Below are 18,316 nucleotides of genomic sequence, written 5' to 3'. Positions count from 1 at the left end.
AGAAATATACACCTCTAAATTGGACAGTACAGCGTAGCCTAATCAGTTACATTTCAGTTACATTTTGGTGTTCTATCATTCAAGTTTGGTTTTGAACCAAAACAGCAGAAGGTGTATCCAAAATAGTCTATGTAGTACATTTCAATGGAATTCCATTGCTAGGCAACCGCCTGTGTCCTTGTTAACTTCCTGTCAGTTGGTGTCATTGACTTACACAGCAACAGGACATTGACTGGGACATTTAGAATGTTTGTTTGTGAAATGGGCTACAGTTCACTCATGAAGGTGCACTTCATAAAGTGTTTTGATAGCCAGCTAATACCAGTTTGTTGACGATAAACTGCATGACAATGGAGTCAACAGAGGAGGATCATGAGACTGACATCAGGAACTGTTGCAGCAACAGGAAGAAATGCTGGAACTACATTGTCCATAATTTGTTCCTGGTTTCAAGTCTGACAGCTGTTGCCCTGGGTAAGTTTTCTTTCTAATGTTAGTTGGAGAATACAGTGCAACTTTGGAAAGAAGTTAAATGTGTTTTAATGACAAGAACACTCATAGTTAGCTACAGGTGGCCTATTGTCCAACACAAAATTAAATAAACAGCATTTTAACAGTGATTTCAACTAAAATTCTAAATTCATAGCCAGTGACATTTTGTTGTGCTTTAGCAACATCAAGCTAAATGCTATCTGTTATTGTGTAAAATAAGTTGATATAATATATATTCCAACATATAACATGTTCTATTCTACTTTTCAGGGGAAAATGAAATTAAAATGCCACATTATGTTGCCTGGGCAACACATGAAGGGTTTTAATGAGACTAGGTGATTTAAGCATGGCAGCAATATCTGTCTCCTCTTTGAATTAAAGCATTTCCTGTAGGATTTAGGTTAACATTAACTTTATGTTTGGCGTCGCAGAGATTAGCCTACCCTTTGGGTCGGGACAGGTTAAGGTTTATGTAAAAAGAAACGCACTTTATCAACAACCAAGCCCCCACCACAGCGATTTCCTGATCCATGGAAGTGCCAAAAATTGCAGTTCGCTGAGTGGCCCCTAGGGACAGGTTTCACAATAGAGCAGTTTAAGGCCTGGTACAAAAACATTCTAGTCTGTATGTTTAGGTCATATCTCCATGACAACAGTTGAGGGGGGTGAATTTTTTTGTGGCAGACTAGATTTTATTTTATTGGAGGTTAAAGTTTAAGAATAATTAGGGGCGCGGCTTCTTAAGTGACAGTTAGCCGCTGACCTTTACTTCTCCTCAGAGGTATACGTCAGCAGGATGGACGTATCCCCCTCCCCCCAACATCAGATCAATGCCCCTTTTTGATTAGAGGAAATGAGGCAGTGTCAAAGTCTGACAAGATGGCATCTCCTTTAGGAAAGTACAATTGGATTAAGTTGAGAGAACGGAGCTCAACGTAGAGGCTACGTCCATACGTCCCGCGTGAGGCGGGGTACACCCTGGACAGGTCGCCAGTCTATCACAGGGCACATAGAGACAAACAGAGACAGACAACCATTCACACTCATATTCACGCCTACGGGCAATTTAGAGTCATCAATTAACGTAACCTGTGTTTTTGTTTTTTAGAATTTGTTGATGTTGCTGCCTTATGATGCATGAAAGTTGCCTGATAACAGGCAGAAGTGCCACTTAGTTAGGCTACAATAAGCGAATGCAAAGGTCTGGACCCAGGAAAGTTTGAAAGCCAATTTCAATGAAAATATAATCATCTACTTACCAGTAAATTATATATTTGTTCGTTTAAATATTCACCATTATTAATATGTTAATAATGTCAGTATCAATACAATCTATTGACTAGTTCTGAATTCAAGGACATTGGCCCCGGAAGTGCTGCTTGCTGCGTACTCAAAAACTGCTCATCCGATCAACTTCACACTTGACACTGCACTCTCTTGAGTCTTCAGCAATACACCTGCCAAGCATGAGGTCCATTGCATAAACATTTTTTGAAATATGCAAAGGACAGACATACATACTCTTTCCGGTCGGTGCCAAATTTGGTGATGATTGCTCAAACTTTTGATTGTTGTTAAAGCACCACCACCTGGCCAAATTAAACCAAATTCAACACAAAGCAGGTCATTAGGTTGCCAGATATACACCCAGCATGTACTAGATCAATCAATATTTGTCAAGGTATGCAAATTTGGAAAAGGGAAAAGTTAGGGTGTGCAATGGTGCTCACCTTAAATCTGAGCTCAAGACGTGTTTGAGCATGGTTTTTGTAAAAACAAAATACTAAAATAAAATGAATAAAAGTGGGGGGTTCATTTCTGCTTTTGTGTTAATTCCTTTCCATTCCCACACGTTTTACTGTGTCAATTTATTAGTTGTAATTATGACGTCTATTATTTTCACACAGGGATTTCATTTGGCATTTTTGTCAAGAGCTTCTCCGAACTTTCAGAACTTGGCAAACTGTACATCGGCTTTCCAGGAGAAATACTCATGCGAATGCTTCAGTTGGTTACGGTTCCTCTCATCGTGACAAGTGTGATAACAGGTAAGCTAAGAATATTCATTATAAGCACAATAATACATCATACTTATATAGCACTGTTGGGAGTTCTCAAATACACTTTACATACATGTCCACCTTTGAGAGTGCGTTCTCTGTGCAGAGTGACGTTCAAAGAAAAGTCATCACAAAACGTAATATCACAGAAAACACCTTTGGAGCATTTATTCAGGCTTTATCCTCCACAACCACCCTCCCCTGGGCCCCAGTAAATGAGCTTGTTGACAATATCAATGTGAAAATTGCAAATATTATTGATACCACTGCACACACTAAGGGGAAAGTGGTCTCTGGCAAAAAAAAAAGTCTCCATAGAGAAATACCTCGTTGGTAAGAAGAGAAAAAAGAGAGTGTTGTAAAGCTGAACGCAGATGGAGAAAAAAAATAAATCTCCAGGTTCACTATGACGTCTATAAAGAAAGACTTCAAATCTACAACTTGAAGCTCAAAAATGCAAAACGATTCTTCTTCTCAGACATCATTGCCAAAAACAATAATAATGCATGTGCCTTGTTTTCTACTGTCGACAGGCTAACAAACCCTCCTGTGTCAGTAGCAGCACCTGAACTGCTTTCCACCAGGGCCTGCAATGAATTTGCCTCTTTTTCAATGACAAAATTTAAAAAATCAGGCAAACACCCAGTGCCTCCACATCAGGTGCAGGACATGTGTAATCCATGTGTCCACCTAACACTAACTCAAATACCATGGCACGATTTCATGTGATTAACCATAGGACCTCGGAAGACATTATACAACATTTGAAATCCTCCTCCTGCTGCTTTGATATTCTCTCAACAGGCCTTTTCAAGAACATATCAGACTGCATGGCCTCAGATCTACAGATTGTAAACACGTCTCTTCTTTCAGGTGTCTTCCCACAGGCCCTGAAAACTGCTGTTATCAAGTCTCTGTAAAAAAGAACACTTAGACACTACACTAATGAAGAATTATAGACCATCAAACCTCCCATTTCTCAGCAAAATCATTGAAAAAGCTGTCTTTAAGCAGTTGAACAACTTCATGTTAATGAACAGATGTTTTGACGTCTTCCGGTCAGTATTTAGAACACACCACAGCATCGAGACGGCTTTTGTTAAGGTCTTCACTGATATCCATTTAAACGCGGTCAATGGTAAAATTTCAGTCTTAGTATTATTGGATCTCAGTGCTGCATTTGACACAGTCGGTCACAACATATTACTAGGCCGCCTGGAAAACTGGGTGGGACTTTCCGTCACAGCAATAAAATGGTTTGAATCCTACTTGGATGACAGGGACTACTTTGTGTCTATAGGTAATCACACATCTGAGCGGGCAAGAATTACATGTGGAGTTCCCCAAGGCTCCATTCTGGGGCCTCTTCTGTGTAATATCTACATGCTGCCACTCAGATCATGAAAAACAACCACATGTGTTACCACAGCTATGCAGAGGACACACAAATCTACATAACTATATCACCAGGTGACTATAGTCCAATACAAGCACTATGTAGATCCATTGAGCAAATCAACAATTGGATGGAGCCGAATTTTCTCCAAGTAAACAAAGAAAAACTGAAGTTATTGTTTTTGGAGCCAAGAAAGAACAATCAAAAGTCAGCACCCAACTTCAAGCAGTAATGCTAAAAACCACAAAGCAAGCCAGAAACCTAGGTGTAGTCATGGACTCAGACCTGAACTTCATCAGCCACAATAAAACAATTACGAAGTCAGCCTACTATCACCTAAAGAATATATCAAGGATTAAAGGACTTATGTGTCAGCAGGACTTAGAAAAACTTGTCCATGCATTTATCTTCAGCAGGCTCGACTACTATAACAGTGTCTTTCCAGGTCTCCCTATGAAGTCCATCAGACAGCTGAAGAATTGATCTCAAAATACTTCTGTTGGTTTACAAAGCACTGAATGGTTTAGAACCAAAATACATTTCAGATCTTCTGCTCAGCTACGAAACATCCAGACCTCTCAGATCGCCTGGGACAGGTCTGCTCCGTGTCCCCAGAGTCAGAACTAAACATGGACGGGCAGCGTTCAGTTTTTATGCACCACATATCTGGAACAAACTTCAGAAAACTGCAGGTCTGCTGCGACTCTTAGTTCTTTTAAATGAAGACTGAAGACTTTTCTATTTACTGCTGCTTTTCAGTAAACTGCACTGTAACTTCTGTAACTGTAACCATCTTTTATGTTTTAACAAATTACCTTTTAATGTGTTTTTTTAGTGTTTTAAATTTACCTTTTATATGTTTTAAATGTATATGTTTTATGTGTTATTTTCCCAATGCTTTTAATGTTTTATGTGAAGCACTTTGAATCCCCTTGTTGAATTGTGCTATACAAATACACTTGCCTTGCCTTCCCTAGGGGGGAAAAAGCAGTAAACCCTTAAAAAAGACATAAATGGATAAAAAATAAAATGAAAGAAGATCATAATAAATGAAACTAGAGATGTATTTCTCACTCTGTTGACTGTTACATCAGTGCTCGGCCCTGGCATACTCTATTGCTACCATAGTCTATGGTAGGTACTGCTGCAGGTTTAAAATGATTGTTATGAGCGTTGTAACCTCCGAGGAAGGACTCGTTTCACTATCAGGATCTGATCGTATCAGTCTGTTAACAACATTTTTACCCCATTCAAGCATACGTAGTGTTAAAGTGTAAGTTAGCAGGCTCAGATCAGAAGACTCTTGTGATAGGTTAGGAAAAATCAAATTCCCCTTCTCCATGGAAATCAGTTAGAATGCAGGCAATGTCAGAAGATGGAAAAAAAAGTGTAACTACGCGCAATTCTGTCTGATATCAGGCAAATAACAAGTAGTATTATCTTAAAAAAACAAATACAAAAGTATTCCCTCTAAATCATCACTTACAACCCACTAGAAGTGTTTGGTGGGGTCTGCAGCTGCAGAGACCCTGCCCTCTGTCGGAGTTTACTTTTTATTTTGAGGGGGACAATGACGTTGACCTCACGTGGGTATTTAAACCCCAGCCAATAACAATGTGCTTTACTTCCCAACCGCCACTTTGTCACGGCCCTCACCCTCAGCGTCTCATACTCAAAAAGTGTGTCTGTTTTACCAACTTTTACCCCGTGTGTGTGTGTGTGTGTGTGTGTGTGTGTGTGTGTGTGTGTGTGTGTGTGTGTGTGTGTGTGTGTGTGTGTGTGTGTGTGTGTGTGTGTGTGTGTGTGTGTGTGTGTGTGTGTGTGTGTGTGTGTGTGTGTGTGTGTGTGTGTGTGTGTGTGTGTGTGTGTGTGTGTGTGTGTGTGTGTGTGTGTGTGTGTGTGTGTGTGTGTGTGTGTGTGTGTGTGTGTGTGTGTGTGTGTGTGTGTGTGTGTGTGTGTGTGTGTGTGTGTGTGTGTGTGTGTGTGTGTGTGTGTTTGTGCTTTGAAGTATACCAACTTGAAACAATCAGAAAACCATTTTATTCCTCTGATTTACTGCTTTGTCCTCACTGAACAGCACTGGCTCTTTTCACTCACTCTCTAGCTTGCTGACCATGAACTCTCTCTCTCTCTCTCTCTCTCTCTCTCTCTCTCTGGCAATTGAGCCACTGAGTGCTGTGTGATTACTAGCAGCAAACAATACTTTCTACATATTATACCTTTAAAGAAATTCTGGGTCTAACAGTTTTGTTGACTCTGTTCCCTTCCTCCCACCTCATTACAAAGCTAAATAAAATAAAACATGTGTTTCCTTATGGAAGTTTTATACAGCACATCTCAGCTCACCTGTTTATCTTAGAATGTTACTATACAAACGTGTCATTTTGTTGTCTTTAATAATGCATTACATTGCAACAATGTATACATCTACATATACATATGTATATATATATTTTTAATAGGAGTTTCTGGTCTGAGTGTTGACACCTCCAGAAGGATAGCTGTGCGAGCAGCAGTGTACTTTGTCTCAACAACTCTTATGTCTGTGACTACAGGTAAGTGAAATATTATTACATCAAAGTACTTTCTTGTATGGCAAGAATGTCAATATCACCAGGTGTCATAGTCATTGTCACACAATGTGTTATTTGTCATATTGTATGTATATTAATCAGGCCTTGTTTTTGGTTACAAAAAGCAACTAAACGTAAAACTTAAGGAAGAGAAACCTTGCCCAATAATGACAGTTAGTGATAGTTGTGTATTTAGATGTCCCTTGGACAGAAGCTTTTGAATGCGATATGAGACTTCTCTTTAGACTAGTCAAGGACACTGTTAATTCAAATTTGGGTCCAAGTGTGTTGGACTTACAACCTACAATCTTGAACTTTTCATGGTATAATTACTGTGTTTATTAGAAAAAGTAGTTTGTTTCATTTTTTGGTTATTATTGAGACATAGCCCACAGCAGCAGATCTCACAGATCCTGCTTGCACTGTGTTTCCTCATTTCTAATAGAATTTTATTACATTTTATTCAATAAAAACAAATCAAGCTAAATCATGTGTTGCATTTACAGTTGTGCCCGAGATGTTTGTAACAAACGTACCTGGTAAAAAATGGCTCAGTAATGCACCAGTTTTGTAAATGTTAATTTTTTTTTCTTACAGTTTTATACCACGTAAAGAACTTGTCGACTTAATTTTGTGTAGGCCTATTGAAACTATTGGTTTAACGCATTTTCACTCCATATAGAAAAGCTATAGCATGAATGCCATTTTTGCTGCTTATGTCCAACCTTGAATATGTGTAGGATTAATATTGGTTCTGGTGTTCGTGCCTGGGGCTGCTCATTCTGTCATCGAAACCGATACAGAAAGTGAGGAAAACTTCTCCACAGTCGTTGCCTTGTTGGATCTAGTGAGGTGAGAAGAAAGGGACACCGTATCTGAGTTTTAGGCTGAATTTATTGTATGGGTGACACATTTTTTTTACTCAGCAATTTCATTTAGTGTTTGACTTTTCATTCTTTATAGAAACCTGATGCCGGAGAATATAATTCAGGCTTGCTTCCAACAGGTATGTTTTTCACTCTGATATGCTTTATAGTCCATATTCCATGAAGCAAAAATATAATATATATGTGAGAACATTATTTTTTCTCTCTTTTTAGTACAAAACCGATCAGCTGGAGTTTGAAAATGACTTGGTCGAGCCAAATTCTAGCCTCGCAACGGTAAGTCTTCAGCACAATGGTAATTGATAAAACATAAAGATCAAGACCCTCAGACCACCGCTATTATCATTGTTATCGTTTCAGAATGCCACTGAAGTGCAACTGGTGGGTGGCTATGTCGATGGAGCCAACACACTGGGCTTGATTGTGTGCTCGTTTGTTTTTGGAATGACCCTGAAGAAGATGGAAGAAAGAGGGAAAATGCTTGTGGACGTCTTTGCTTTCCTTAACGAAGCCACGAAATTTGTGGTTAACTTGATGTTGTGGTAAAGTGAAACAGCATAACAGATATACAGTAAAATGTGGAGTAAGAGAAATCCACGTCAATATTTCATTTACTTACAGAAATGTGTAAAGAGCCTTCAGTGATGTGTGAGTGTTTATGAATGAAAACTTATTTATCTTTAAATATGGGGTCTTTTCTACTTCTACAAACACAAAAAAAATCTTTTAAGCGTTTTTAAGTAAATTTTTGCTCTTCAGGTTTTAGTTTACAACAATACAACAATTTTGAATCACATTTGTTTTTTCTTCTTTCCAAATGTTGTCAGAGCAGACAAATCAGACAACTCTCCCAGCGTTTCATAAGTTATTGAAGAATTCCCCTCTTTTTTTGTATTTTCTCCAGCTATTTGCCAGTTGGAGTGCTGTTCATGATCGCAAGCCATGTTGTTGAGGTTCACGACTGGGAAACTACCTACAAACTGGGAAAGTTCATGGCTGTGGTTGTTACTGGGTATGTTCTCATTTACTCCCTGAGAATACCAATTTGCCTGTACATTTAGCTGCATTTACGACCGTCATACTGGTGTATTTACTCTCAAAGCACATGGAGACAGATAAGTGTGTCTTATACCAGTCAACAAACATTTACAACACTTGAGTGGATGAGGACAGGAGGTATGGCAACCTGTATATTGCAAAGTTATGGCAACATCAGCCAACTGCTATTAAAAGACACAACCCCCGATGTGGATGTGAACCAAAGAGTAGGCTGCCATCTAAACACAGGATTAAAACCTGCTGCCACTTCCAAAACGATTTACAAGTCTGTCAGAATTATAACATAACATTATGCAACAAGTCTTAAATAATTTCTGTAGCTGCTAAAGTAATAAAACAGACCTATATTTCCAACGAATACTTTTCAAACACAAATTCTACATTTTTCATTCATAAATCAGACTAAAAATACTACTAATTTAATTTACTCAGTCATTCATTCAAGTATCACTATTCATTGTGCATTAAATTGTGTATTTCAGCCTCATAATCCATGCAACACTTGTTCTACCAACGTTCTATCTTCTGATGGTGAGACGTAACCCCTGGACAGTCATTAAGGGGGTATTTCCCGCCTTACTGACTGCAGTGCTCATCTCGTCCAGGTAAAAGAATATTTAAGGGCTTCGTTCTAAGTTGTCTCATGAAAGCTCTGTGTGTTCTTCATTAGTGTTTATTTTAATGTAATCATCAAAGTCGCCAAATTGTACAAAGCAATTTGAATATATGAAAGGGGATTTTATTTTTTAGGATTTCATTTATATGATTAGTGCACTAAGAACGCATGCATTGTGTCTCCAAGCTCTGCTACACTGCCGCTCACTTTACGTTGCTGTGAGGAGAGAAACAATATTGACCGCAGAATCACTCGCTTCATGCTGCCGATTGGGACCAATATCAACATGGATGGAACTGCCCTTTATGAGGTGGTCGCAGCAGTTTTCATCGCCCAACTCAACAGCATCGATCTGGACTTGAGCCAGTTAGTCACCATTGTGTAAGTCACAGTTAATGTCACTCTCCCTGTTCTGAAAAAACAATCAGAAACAAATGATAAAAGAAATAATGTCTATATTGAAATTAATTTCCCAGGAGATACACTGTTAAAAATATCATTTAAAATTTGTTTCATATTATGAAATCTAAATCAACATTGATAAATATATAATGTTATATTATTTGATTATAAAACAAGTCAAGGTGCTATATTAATACTGGGAAAGTATCAAAAGCAGAACTCACAGAGAAACGCATAAAGTCAGTTGAAAGAGCAGTTACGACACAACTATGGTTGTAAAGTCACAGCTATGCTATATATAGGTAGAAAGCAGAGATGGTCACAAGTAGCTTTTTGAAAGTCCAAGTCAAGTCACTTATGGTTTAAATAAATAACATGAAGTGCCGCTACAGCGCCGTTAAAGTCATTTCCCGACTGCAATGATTGTGTGGACACCATTGAAGAAATACCCACATGATCAGCACTTCTTACGCCATACTCCCGCACTGTTGGGCCCATAGAGCCAAGCCGGCTACTTAACTTACTTTAGCGCTCTTCTCACTTGAATGAAGGTTAAATGATTTAATTATGCTGCTCTTCTAGACTTTTTTGAAATGTTATCACGAGTCATTTTGCGGTGGTTGTGACGCTCAAAAGAATGTATTTACAGATCTACAGAGGTCTCTTTTGCCATGTCAGGCAATGGGAGAAAAGGTTTTTTAGCCCGGTGGAATCATGTGACCGACACACGGAAGCTGTTATTCCACCATTTTGCCACTATGTCAAATTGGCTTCAATGTCACGCACACTTCCTTGTCTGAGATGTTGTTGTTCCCAAAATACAAGTATGAACCTCAGCATAATATGGGACCTTTAAGACTTGAAGGTACATGGTACGGTTTCATATTACTGTGTCTTCTGTGTCTGTATTATTGTGTGTGTTTGCTCTGCAGAGTGACATCAGCAGTCTCTAGCATTGGAGCAGCCGGGATCCCAGCGACAGGGGCGGTGACCACCCTCTTTGTGTTGACGGCAGTCGGTTTACCTGCAAAGGAAGCATCCATCTTGGTGGTTGTAGAGTGGCTCCTGTAAGTTTAACCTGTAGTTTAAAGTCAGAAATGTGCACAGCTGGGGCAGCCGGTGGCTGAGTGGTTAGAGCAGTTGCTCCATATAAAGATGCTGAAGATCCTCGAGGCAGCAGCTGTGGGTTCGGCTCCGACCTGTGGCCCCTTGCTGCATGCCCCCCCTCTCTCTCACCCCATTCCCTGTTTGTCCCATATAATAAAGGCTTCAAAAAATAACTTTAGAAAAAATAAACGTGCACAGATCAATCGCTTTGGCTGCGTTGACTTGTGATAGATGAAATTGTAGAAACAGAGTTGAGATATCAAACAGTACACAGCGTTAAGTAGATGTGTTTTTCTGTTATACTGTTAATTTATGTCTTTCAGAGACCGCTGCAACACTGTTGTAAATGTTTTGGGAGACTGCATTGGTGTGGCAATGGTCCAACAACTGTCCAATAAAGAACTGGGAGAAACGGAGGAACAAGATCAGAACAGGTGATATTCTAGATGGTCTCTGTGCTTTTGCAGTTTCATTTTTCACCCAGTATATAGAGTGTGGGGTTCTCCAGTGTTTCCCAGACTTCAAAAAATACACAAATAAATAAGCGAAAGATACATATACAGAGGCTAAAAGTCCTCACCGGAGCCGCCTAGGTTCGACTTTGCTGCATGCCATCCCCTCTCTCTCTCCTGTCAATCTTCAGTTGTCCTAAACAACAAAGGCATTAAAAGGCCAAAATAAGTAAATAAATAGATAAATAAATAAGAAAAAGGTTATAATGTATCTTAGGGCAAAAGTATACCATTGAGCATGAAACATAGATGTTATGGCAGCAGCTGAAGACTGCTTACCATAAACTCATGTTTATCACACCACTGATATTTGTGTTGTATTTTGTACAGTGATGCTGAGGGACACATCCAGGATCAGGAGGTCAATTCGAGCAGCTCTTTTGAGTCCTTTCAAAGCCCGCCAGAAATGTAATTACTCCAAGAGTATATTACGGGGTTGACTCTGAAAAGTTTTCTCCATGCAGTGCCAAAAAGTGTGGTATCCCTTTAACCTTTCATTAGTATTAGTGATTATTTGACTTGTTTGCTATACATTTATTTTGTATTTAACAGTAGTATTGTCATAGCTGTTAAAATATATCTTCACATGTATATTTTTTGTCAAAGCAATGTAGTTAACCTAGATGTGCAATGTAGTACAATAATAAATGTTAAAATTGAATTGATGAAATATGTGGTTATTAAATTAAAGCAATTTCTAAAGCACGATTATACCAGCTACCGCAGATCCCTGTGGCGTTTGTTTGATAGAAAATCATGCATAATGTTGTATGCTTTTCTAATGTGCTTAAACTGTGATTACTAATTGTTAAGTCAAAGGTGAAATACCAGGAATACACAGGCGTTGTGTTTTGACAACGACAAAATATGAGAATTTTGTTTCGATCTTTAACATTAATTTAAATGTATACATAGACATACATGATATATTAGATATAAATATAATAATATAGATGTAAAGAATGAAAATAAATGATATACTGTACACAGACTGTTTATACTCGTAGGGGGCAAAAAACATCCATTCAGGAAATACAAATGTTGTGGGTGTGCGCGTGTTTGTGACGCCATGACGCATCGTGCGTAATTTGCGGATGTAAACACCGCTCGGTTCAAGTGGAGGGAAAAGCGACCATGGCGCTGAAGCTGGAGCGGTTTGTCAGCCCGGGGAAAGGTAACGGTCTGCGGGCCGCAGCCGGGATCAAGAGAGGGGAGCTGGTGTACTCCGCCGAGCCGCTGGCGTGCTGTGTGTCCAACAAACTGTCCAGAGATGTCTGCCACCACTGCTTCACACGGTGAGACGGCGTCCTGCTTTCAAAGGAGAAAGCTGCTCGGCACTTTTCTACTCAGCGTGGGATACATTGTGTGTTTTGAATGCAGAGTGGTGACGGAGGACCTGTCTGTGGCTCATGTCTGGGTAGTTAAAGTGGATACAGTTTACACTCGGCTGATATGTTTACTCTCCAGTCTCTGCCAGTTTATTTGAGTAACCTTATACTCTTCATAGTCACTCTGGTGCGTGCGAGTGACTGTGTTTGCGTGGAGCTAAATAGTTAATGAAGTTATGGTTATTTTGTCACTTAATCAAAATGTACAGTGGTGGATGCACCTAAACTCTTCAACTGGTCACTAGATATATTATTACTAGTAATATTCATTCTAGTAATATTGTCACTAGATGGCAGCATTGCTCTTTTATGGTTTCAAAGGCGTTAAAGAGGCAAAAGTGGCAGATAAGTATTTGTAGTTGCTGACCTACTATTGTAACTATAAAACTATCTTTGTAAATATGATGATGTCAGAGGACAACCGGCAGAACTCACAGTGAGCAGTTTCTTAGCCCTGCACAGACAGTGGTGACAGGCTGGTTGGTGTGGCTGCTGGATTTAGTTAATATGCTTGATTGCAGCATTGTTTGGGTAAGCTCTATGGTAGGGCTGCACGGTACGTTGAATAACATGTTAGTGATATTACAGTTCTGCCTTTCTGCTGCTTTCAGTAAAAGAACTGCTAAAATACAACAAATAGCTTAAGGAAATTAAAGAGGAAATGATTTCCAACATTCTTTTACTGAACAAATTAAACATTGAACACAACACAAAAGGCACCATTAAAAAAGAATCATAGTTATATTTTAAAGTGCAGTTTTGACTGATGCTCTTTCAACTAACTCAAAAAATCCCGGTCTTTCATGATGTGTTATAGACTTCAGGATATGTTTATTGCGTAAGTCAATATCGCAATGACGATTAAAAAACAATTGATTGTGTTGCCCTAGATGGAAATACGAGCTACAGATTAAAACACATGATATATGCCGTAAGATGCCCCCTGCTTTATTACCTGATTTTCTGGTAATCTAATCTAATCTAGTTTTCAGAGTTTATGATTTCTGCTAATATTGTACTTACATGGTGTATATTCCTAACCAGGGTTAATAATAACAGAAGCACATTTTGGCCCTTGGGCCTTATAGCAAGTATTTTGGCCATGGCTGGGCATCATGTGCTGTGATGTAAATTTGTCTTTTTTTAATGCTATTTATACACCACTGTTATCTCTCTTATATATCTGGTCGTGGGCTTAATACAGTTTTGCAAATCAAGAAACAGCACTTCATTCTAGTAATATTGTATTTTTTTCTGTGGTGTTACATATATATATATATATACATATACATATATATATATATATGTATATGTATGTTACACTGTTAATGTGTGTGTGTGTGTGTGTGTGTATGTGTGTGTTTACTGTAGTTTATAACATATGTACAGCCTCATTTCCGAATAACGATATATTCCACGATAGTGAGAGCATGTTTCCAGGTAATTCAATAAATAAAGTCTATATGAAAAGCCCATTTTCTATACTACTGTGTGAATTTAATAAATAACATATAAAAATTCTCAGTATTTCCTCAATTTATTAAGAACGTTAGTGCAAAATATAAAATCAAAATATTTCACATCAGATTTTCTGAAAATTTTGACTTAGTATGTGCTGGATATTATCAGTTTAGATGATGTAATTGCGCGTCACGATATCTCGATATATGATTTAATCACGATAAGATTCCATTGAAAGACGATAAACCATCATATCTCCCAGCCCTGGGATGGCTCAGTCTGTTTACATTTACTGCATGTGTATGTACATGTTTTGTTGGGGGTTAGTGCATATGTTGGAGCGGACTGTGTGCTGGGTAAATAAAAACACAAGCACACATCGATGCACTTCTCTCATGTGGAACACGGCACAGCATCCAGAGCTTTTTATTGAATCGCTGTCTGTGGGCAAACAATGTCTCTGCTACCAACGTACAGTTTGTTGTTATTAAACAGCATCCCCAGTCAGTACCCAGTTCTCCTAGCTCTGAAGAACATCCACTTTATCCACTGATAATGAAGTTATTAATTATTTAGCCTCAACTGTTCAAGTACCCCTGAGAAAGACGCTTCACCCTCTGCTGCTGTGTGGACCACAGTAGAAGACTGTTGATATGCGACGCTGGCTGCGGTGTGTTTTTCCCCGCTCAATCACTGGAACGCAAGCTTAGTCATTTTCTCTGGCTAAAGAATAGCTAACAAAAGCCCTGCAGGGATGTAAATGTGGAGAAGCGCTGCTACATGAAGTAACAGCAGGGCAGTATTGTTTATTCTGTGTCATTTGAATTTATTCCTCCAGCTGCTCCCTTCACAGACTGCCAGTCATTTGAAACTAGAGTGTGAGGCAAAATTAACATGTATCAGCCAGCAGATGTGGGCTTTGCTTTTTTAATGTTTTATGACATTATGTCTGTGCGTCTCATAGTCTATATATATTACCAAAAATGTCGTCATAATGCCCTTTGTTGCGGTGATATGGTTTATGAAAGTAGCTTCCACGTAATTAATCAATCAACTGATGATTACACCTCACAAAATACAAGCTGTTGTTGCTCGATCTCATCTCAACATTAATAATGTTAATACTGTTTCTAAGTCGGTCTACCACTTTGGTCCAGAGTCAGACTGAAATACCTCCCACACACAAACACAGTTTGAGAAATGCTGGCTACAAACCTTAACATTATAACTTGACATTTATTCAATATCTCAGAAAAAACATATTCAGCCTCTCACACTGGAAGATAGAGTTATGACAACATAAATCAATAAGACATTTAAGCATTTGTGCCTCCACTGAATTCCATTATTTGTCTATGTGCTCGGGGTAAATAGAGGGAAGTGTATGTGTGTCTGGAATGAGACGGTCACACTGTGCAGACTATGATCATTTTTTTTGACATATCGATAAGTGTCATGGCTACATCTGCTTGCCTTGTGGCCGACACTCATCAAACTGAGTGTCAGAATGTCTTTTGCACATCTTTTATCGATTTGATATCAATGAGAGATCTGTCAGTTGTGTTGCTGTGACAAAAACTGTTATGGAGCATTAGAGGAACCCTTTCACACTTGCACATAGGGCCATACGCAGGGTTTTCAAAATACTGAGGTCCGAAAACTGAGCCTGTTAGGGAAGTTTAGGGGCATGACCCCCGAAAAAAATTCCCTGATCTAAATATGCACATTTTAAGGCGTTTGGAGAACAAAATGGCATAACAATAGCTTTAAAACCATGTCAATGGAGAGTAACATGAATTATCTGTCAAGCATAATACATGAGAATCAAGTTAAATGTTACAGTGAATGATCCACACTACAATCTGGAAATACAGAAGAGGCTAAAAGGATCACAAAACATCTGAAAATCAATGTTAACAATGTTTAATTAGTATTCTCTCACCCTCTGTATTCACATCCTGTCCCTTTTTTTTCTCACTCCTCCCTTGTTTCTCCTGACAAAGTGTATTAAAAATAATTTAGTAGAACTATAAACACCTTCTTTATTTGTTCTTTGTGTTAGTTTGTAACAGTTTGGATTTTATATACAGAAACGTGAAAAATAAAAACATATTGCAGTAACTCATAACATAAATCACAACCCTTTACACCAATTGTGTATATATATTTAAAAAAAAAAAAAAAGGATTTTGGCATTGCGTGCAACTGTAAACAGTGTTCATCTTCATTAAATCGGCTGAAAACAACACCAGTCTACTACAGTAAAACCACACTGACCTCTACACACTTTAGACTGCTACGGTATATCTCGACTCATACAGACATTACTCCGTTCCCAGCTGATCTATATCGGAATAGTCGAATATTTGGGTCCAGCCCTAGCAATCGTATGCACACACACATATGCAACCCAAAAGGCAGAGATTGGTCTCAGAGATTGAAGTGTGGTTTCCTGTTTCCACTAAAGCACAATTAGTCTCACAGCATGACATGAGTGTTGAAGAATGTGTGAGGATCTGTGAGTATATTTGTGCGCCTGTATCTCACTGGTGCGTGTGCGCGTGCGTGCGTGCGTGCTTGTGTGTGTATGTGTGTGTGAATCTCACTGGTGTGTGTGTGTTCAGGAAATGAGCAGGTGGGGGGCATCAAAGCTGAAGTTAATTACAGGCCTTGAAGGCTGTATGTAAGCGATGACTGATAAATGAGCGAGCGCACACACACACACACACCTCAGCAGGATTTAAATTCAAATCGCCAGAGGTCAACAAACAAACAACCATTAGAGGTTTCTCTGACTCAGAGAGCGAGCAGGGGGTAAGGAGACGTAATAGAGGAACAAAGGAAAGGAGGGAAATATTTTTTTACTATTTTTAAAGGTGCAAAGTAAAGCAGTATTTGAAATGATTCTGCATTGCTTGCTGTGTGTTCCAACTAATTGTGTTTCCCTGAAGTCTGTTTAAAGTTTAACAATGATAAATTGTTTTCATGGAATGTCTCATGCCGTTGAAGCTCTGTGTCATAAATGCACGTACAGTGAATCAATATCTAACCAGGTTAATCCTGTCGTACTGCCAGTGCCCATCTGTCTGAAGATATCACATACCAGTTGTGTTTTTGTTGTTATTGTTGTAAAATCAGTTTGTGGCCCCTGGCAGTACAGGTGGTGACTGAAGCCTCAGCTCACAACGCTCCTATGAAAACAAAATGAGGTGATTTCCAGGTTTTATGTCTGAAACACGTTGCAAACTGCATGTGAAGAGTGAATATTCAAAAATGAAGTCTGAGCATATTATTATTATTATTATTATTATTATTATTAATAAATACCTACTGTATATTATATATATATATATGTGTATATTATATACTATATTTACAATTCAGATGAAAGTCACGATTAACTTTGTAGGTTTGCAAACCATTTGCCACTGGCAATGTCTGCATACAACCTGAGAGACTGAATCCCAGCCACAGTGACAGTTACATATTTGCATTGAAACTATGAGTGAGAAGAGGAAGTTCCAGAGAAAGACGGAGGTAGAAGAGAGACGACGCAGTCTCTGTTGGACAGATAACACATCACACACACACACGCACGCACACACACACACACACACACACACACACACACACACACACACACACACACACACACACACACACACACACACACACACACACACACACACACACACACACACACACACACACACACACACACACACACACACACACACACACTTTGAAGGGTTGATTTGACAGACCAAAGAAGAACTTAGATGTGTCTCTCTCTGCTGTCAGGTCGTTTGCATGTATGTCTGTGTTATGCGATGGGAGCAAGTCAACATTATCTCTGCCAGATGAAGTCTTTATATTTGACACCAATCTCTCACTCACCGTCTCTTTGGACCACACAGAAACACACACTGTGCAGAACAGTGCAGACAACAAAAACAAAACATCTATCACTTTTCTTATTTATAGTGAGAAACTTTTGATTAAAAGTTGGATAAACCAATTTCCAAAGGGTCTTCATTATTTCAAAGAACATTAGAAATATTGACAGGCGGTTGAGTCGGGGGTTTTGTTCTAATTTCAGCTGGATGTAATTGCCTGTTAGAGGGAAGCTACACTCAAACACAACAAAAAGTGCAAAACGAGGAAACCGCAGATGAGGCTCACCTCACAAATCATGACACTGCTTTTCAGCCAATCAGTAAGAATCTTTTAACACAGGGGTGAGATGCAACTTTTATTTGTTGTTTTTTCTAGTCGATACTTGAAATCAGAGACCAAGATTGTCTCAAGTGTGAGCTCAAAACTGATGTTTGTTTTTTCCGCACGTTAGTCACATGTATTT

At 38.9% G+C, this 18,316-nt stretch overlaps 2 protein-coding genes across 3 annotated transcripts in view; both read left to right on the top strand.

Annotated features, from left to right (window-relative positions):
- Window positions 1-350: 350 nt before the first annotated feature.
- On the top strand, window positions 351-11,519 carry LOC310951650 (excitatory amino acid transporter 3-like; the record flags this gene model as incomplete). Its single annotated transcript, XM_083919978.1, has 13 exons — window positions 351-474; window positions 2,403-2,543; window positions 6,414-6,506; window positions 7,265-7,376; window positions 7,488-7,530; window positions 7,625-7,687; window positions 7,772-7,953; window positions 8,316-8,423; window positions 8,953-9,075; window positions 9,273-9,467; window positions 10,421-10,555; window positions 10,919-11,029; window positions 11,438-11,519. 13 exons carry the CDS (start codon window positions 351-353, stop codon window positions 11,517-11,519), a joined length of 1,512 nt encoding a protein of 503 aa, XP_083776104.1.
- A 722-nt stretch (window positions 11,520-12,241) lies between these two features.
- Window positions 12,242-18,316, top strand: part of smyd3 (SET and MYND domain containing 3) — a gene marked incomplete at its 5' end in the record, with an annotated part of 78,721 nt that continues 72,646 nt past the window's right edge. For both annotated transcript variants that reach the window (XM_083912678.1, XM_083912679.1), the window contains one exon: window positions 12,242-12,402. In XM_083912678.1, the coding sequence (XP_083768804.1) occupies window positions 12,242-12,402 (161 nt within the window). The remainder of the gene's footprint in view (window positions 12,403-18,316) is intronic.

This window comes from Echiichthys vipera (genome assembly GCF_963691815.1).
Source record: "Echiichthys vipera genome assembly, chromosome: 1".
NCBI lineage: Eukaryota > Metazoa > Chordata > Actinopteri > Perciformes > Trachinidae > Echiichthys > Echiichthys vipera.
Note: the sequence above shows the minus strand (reverse complement) of the source record. Positions and strands in the feature narration are given on the sequence as shown.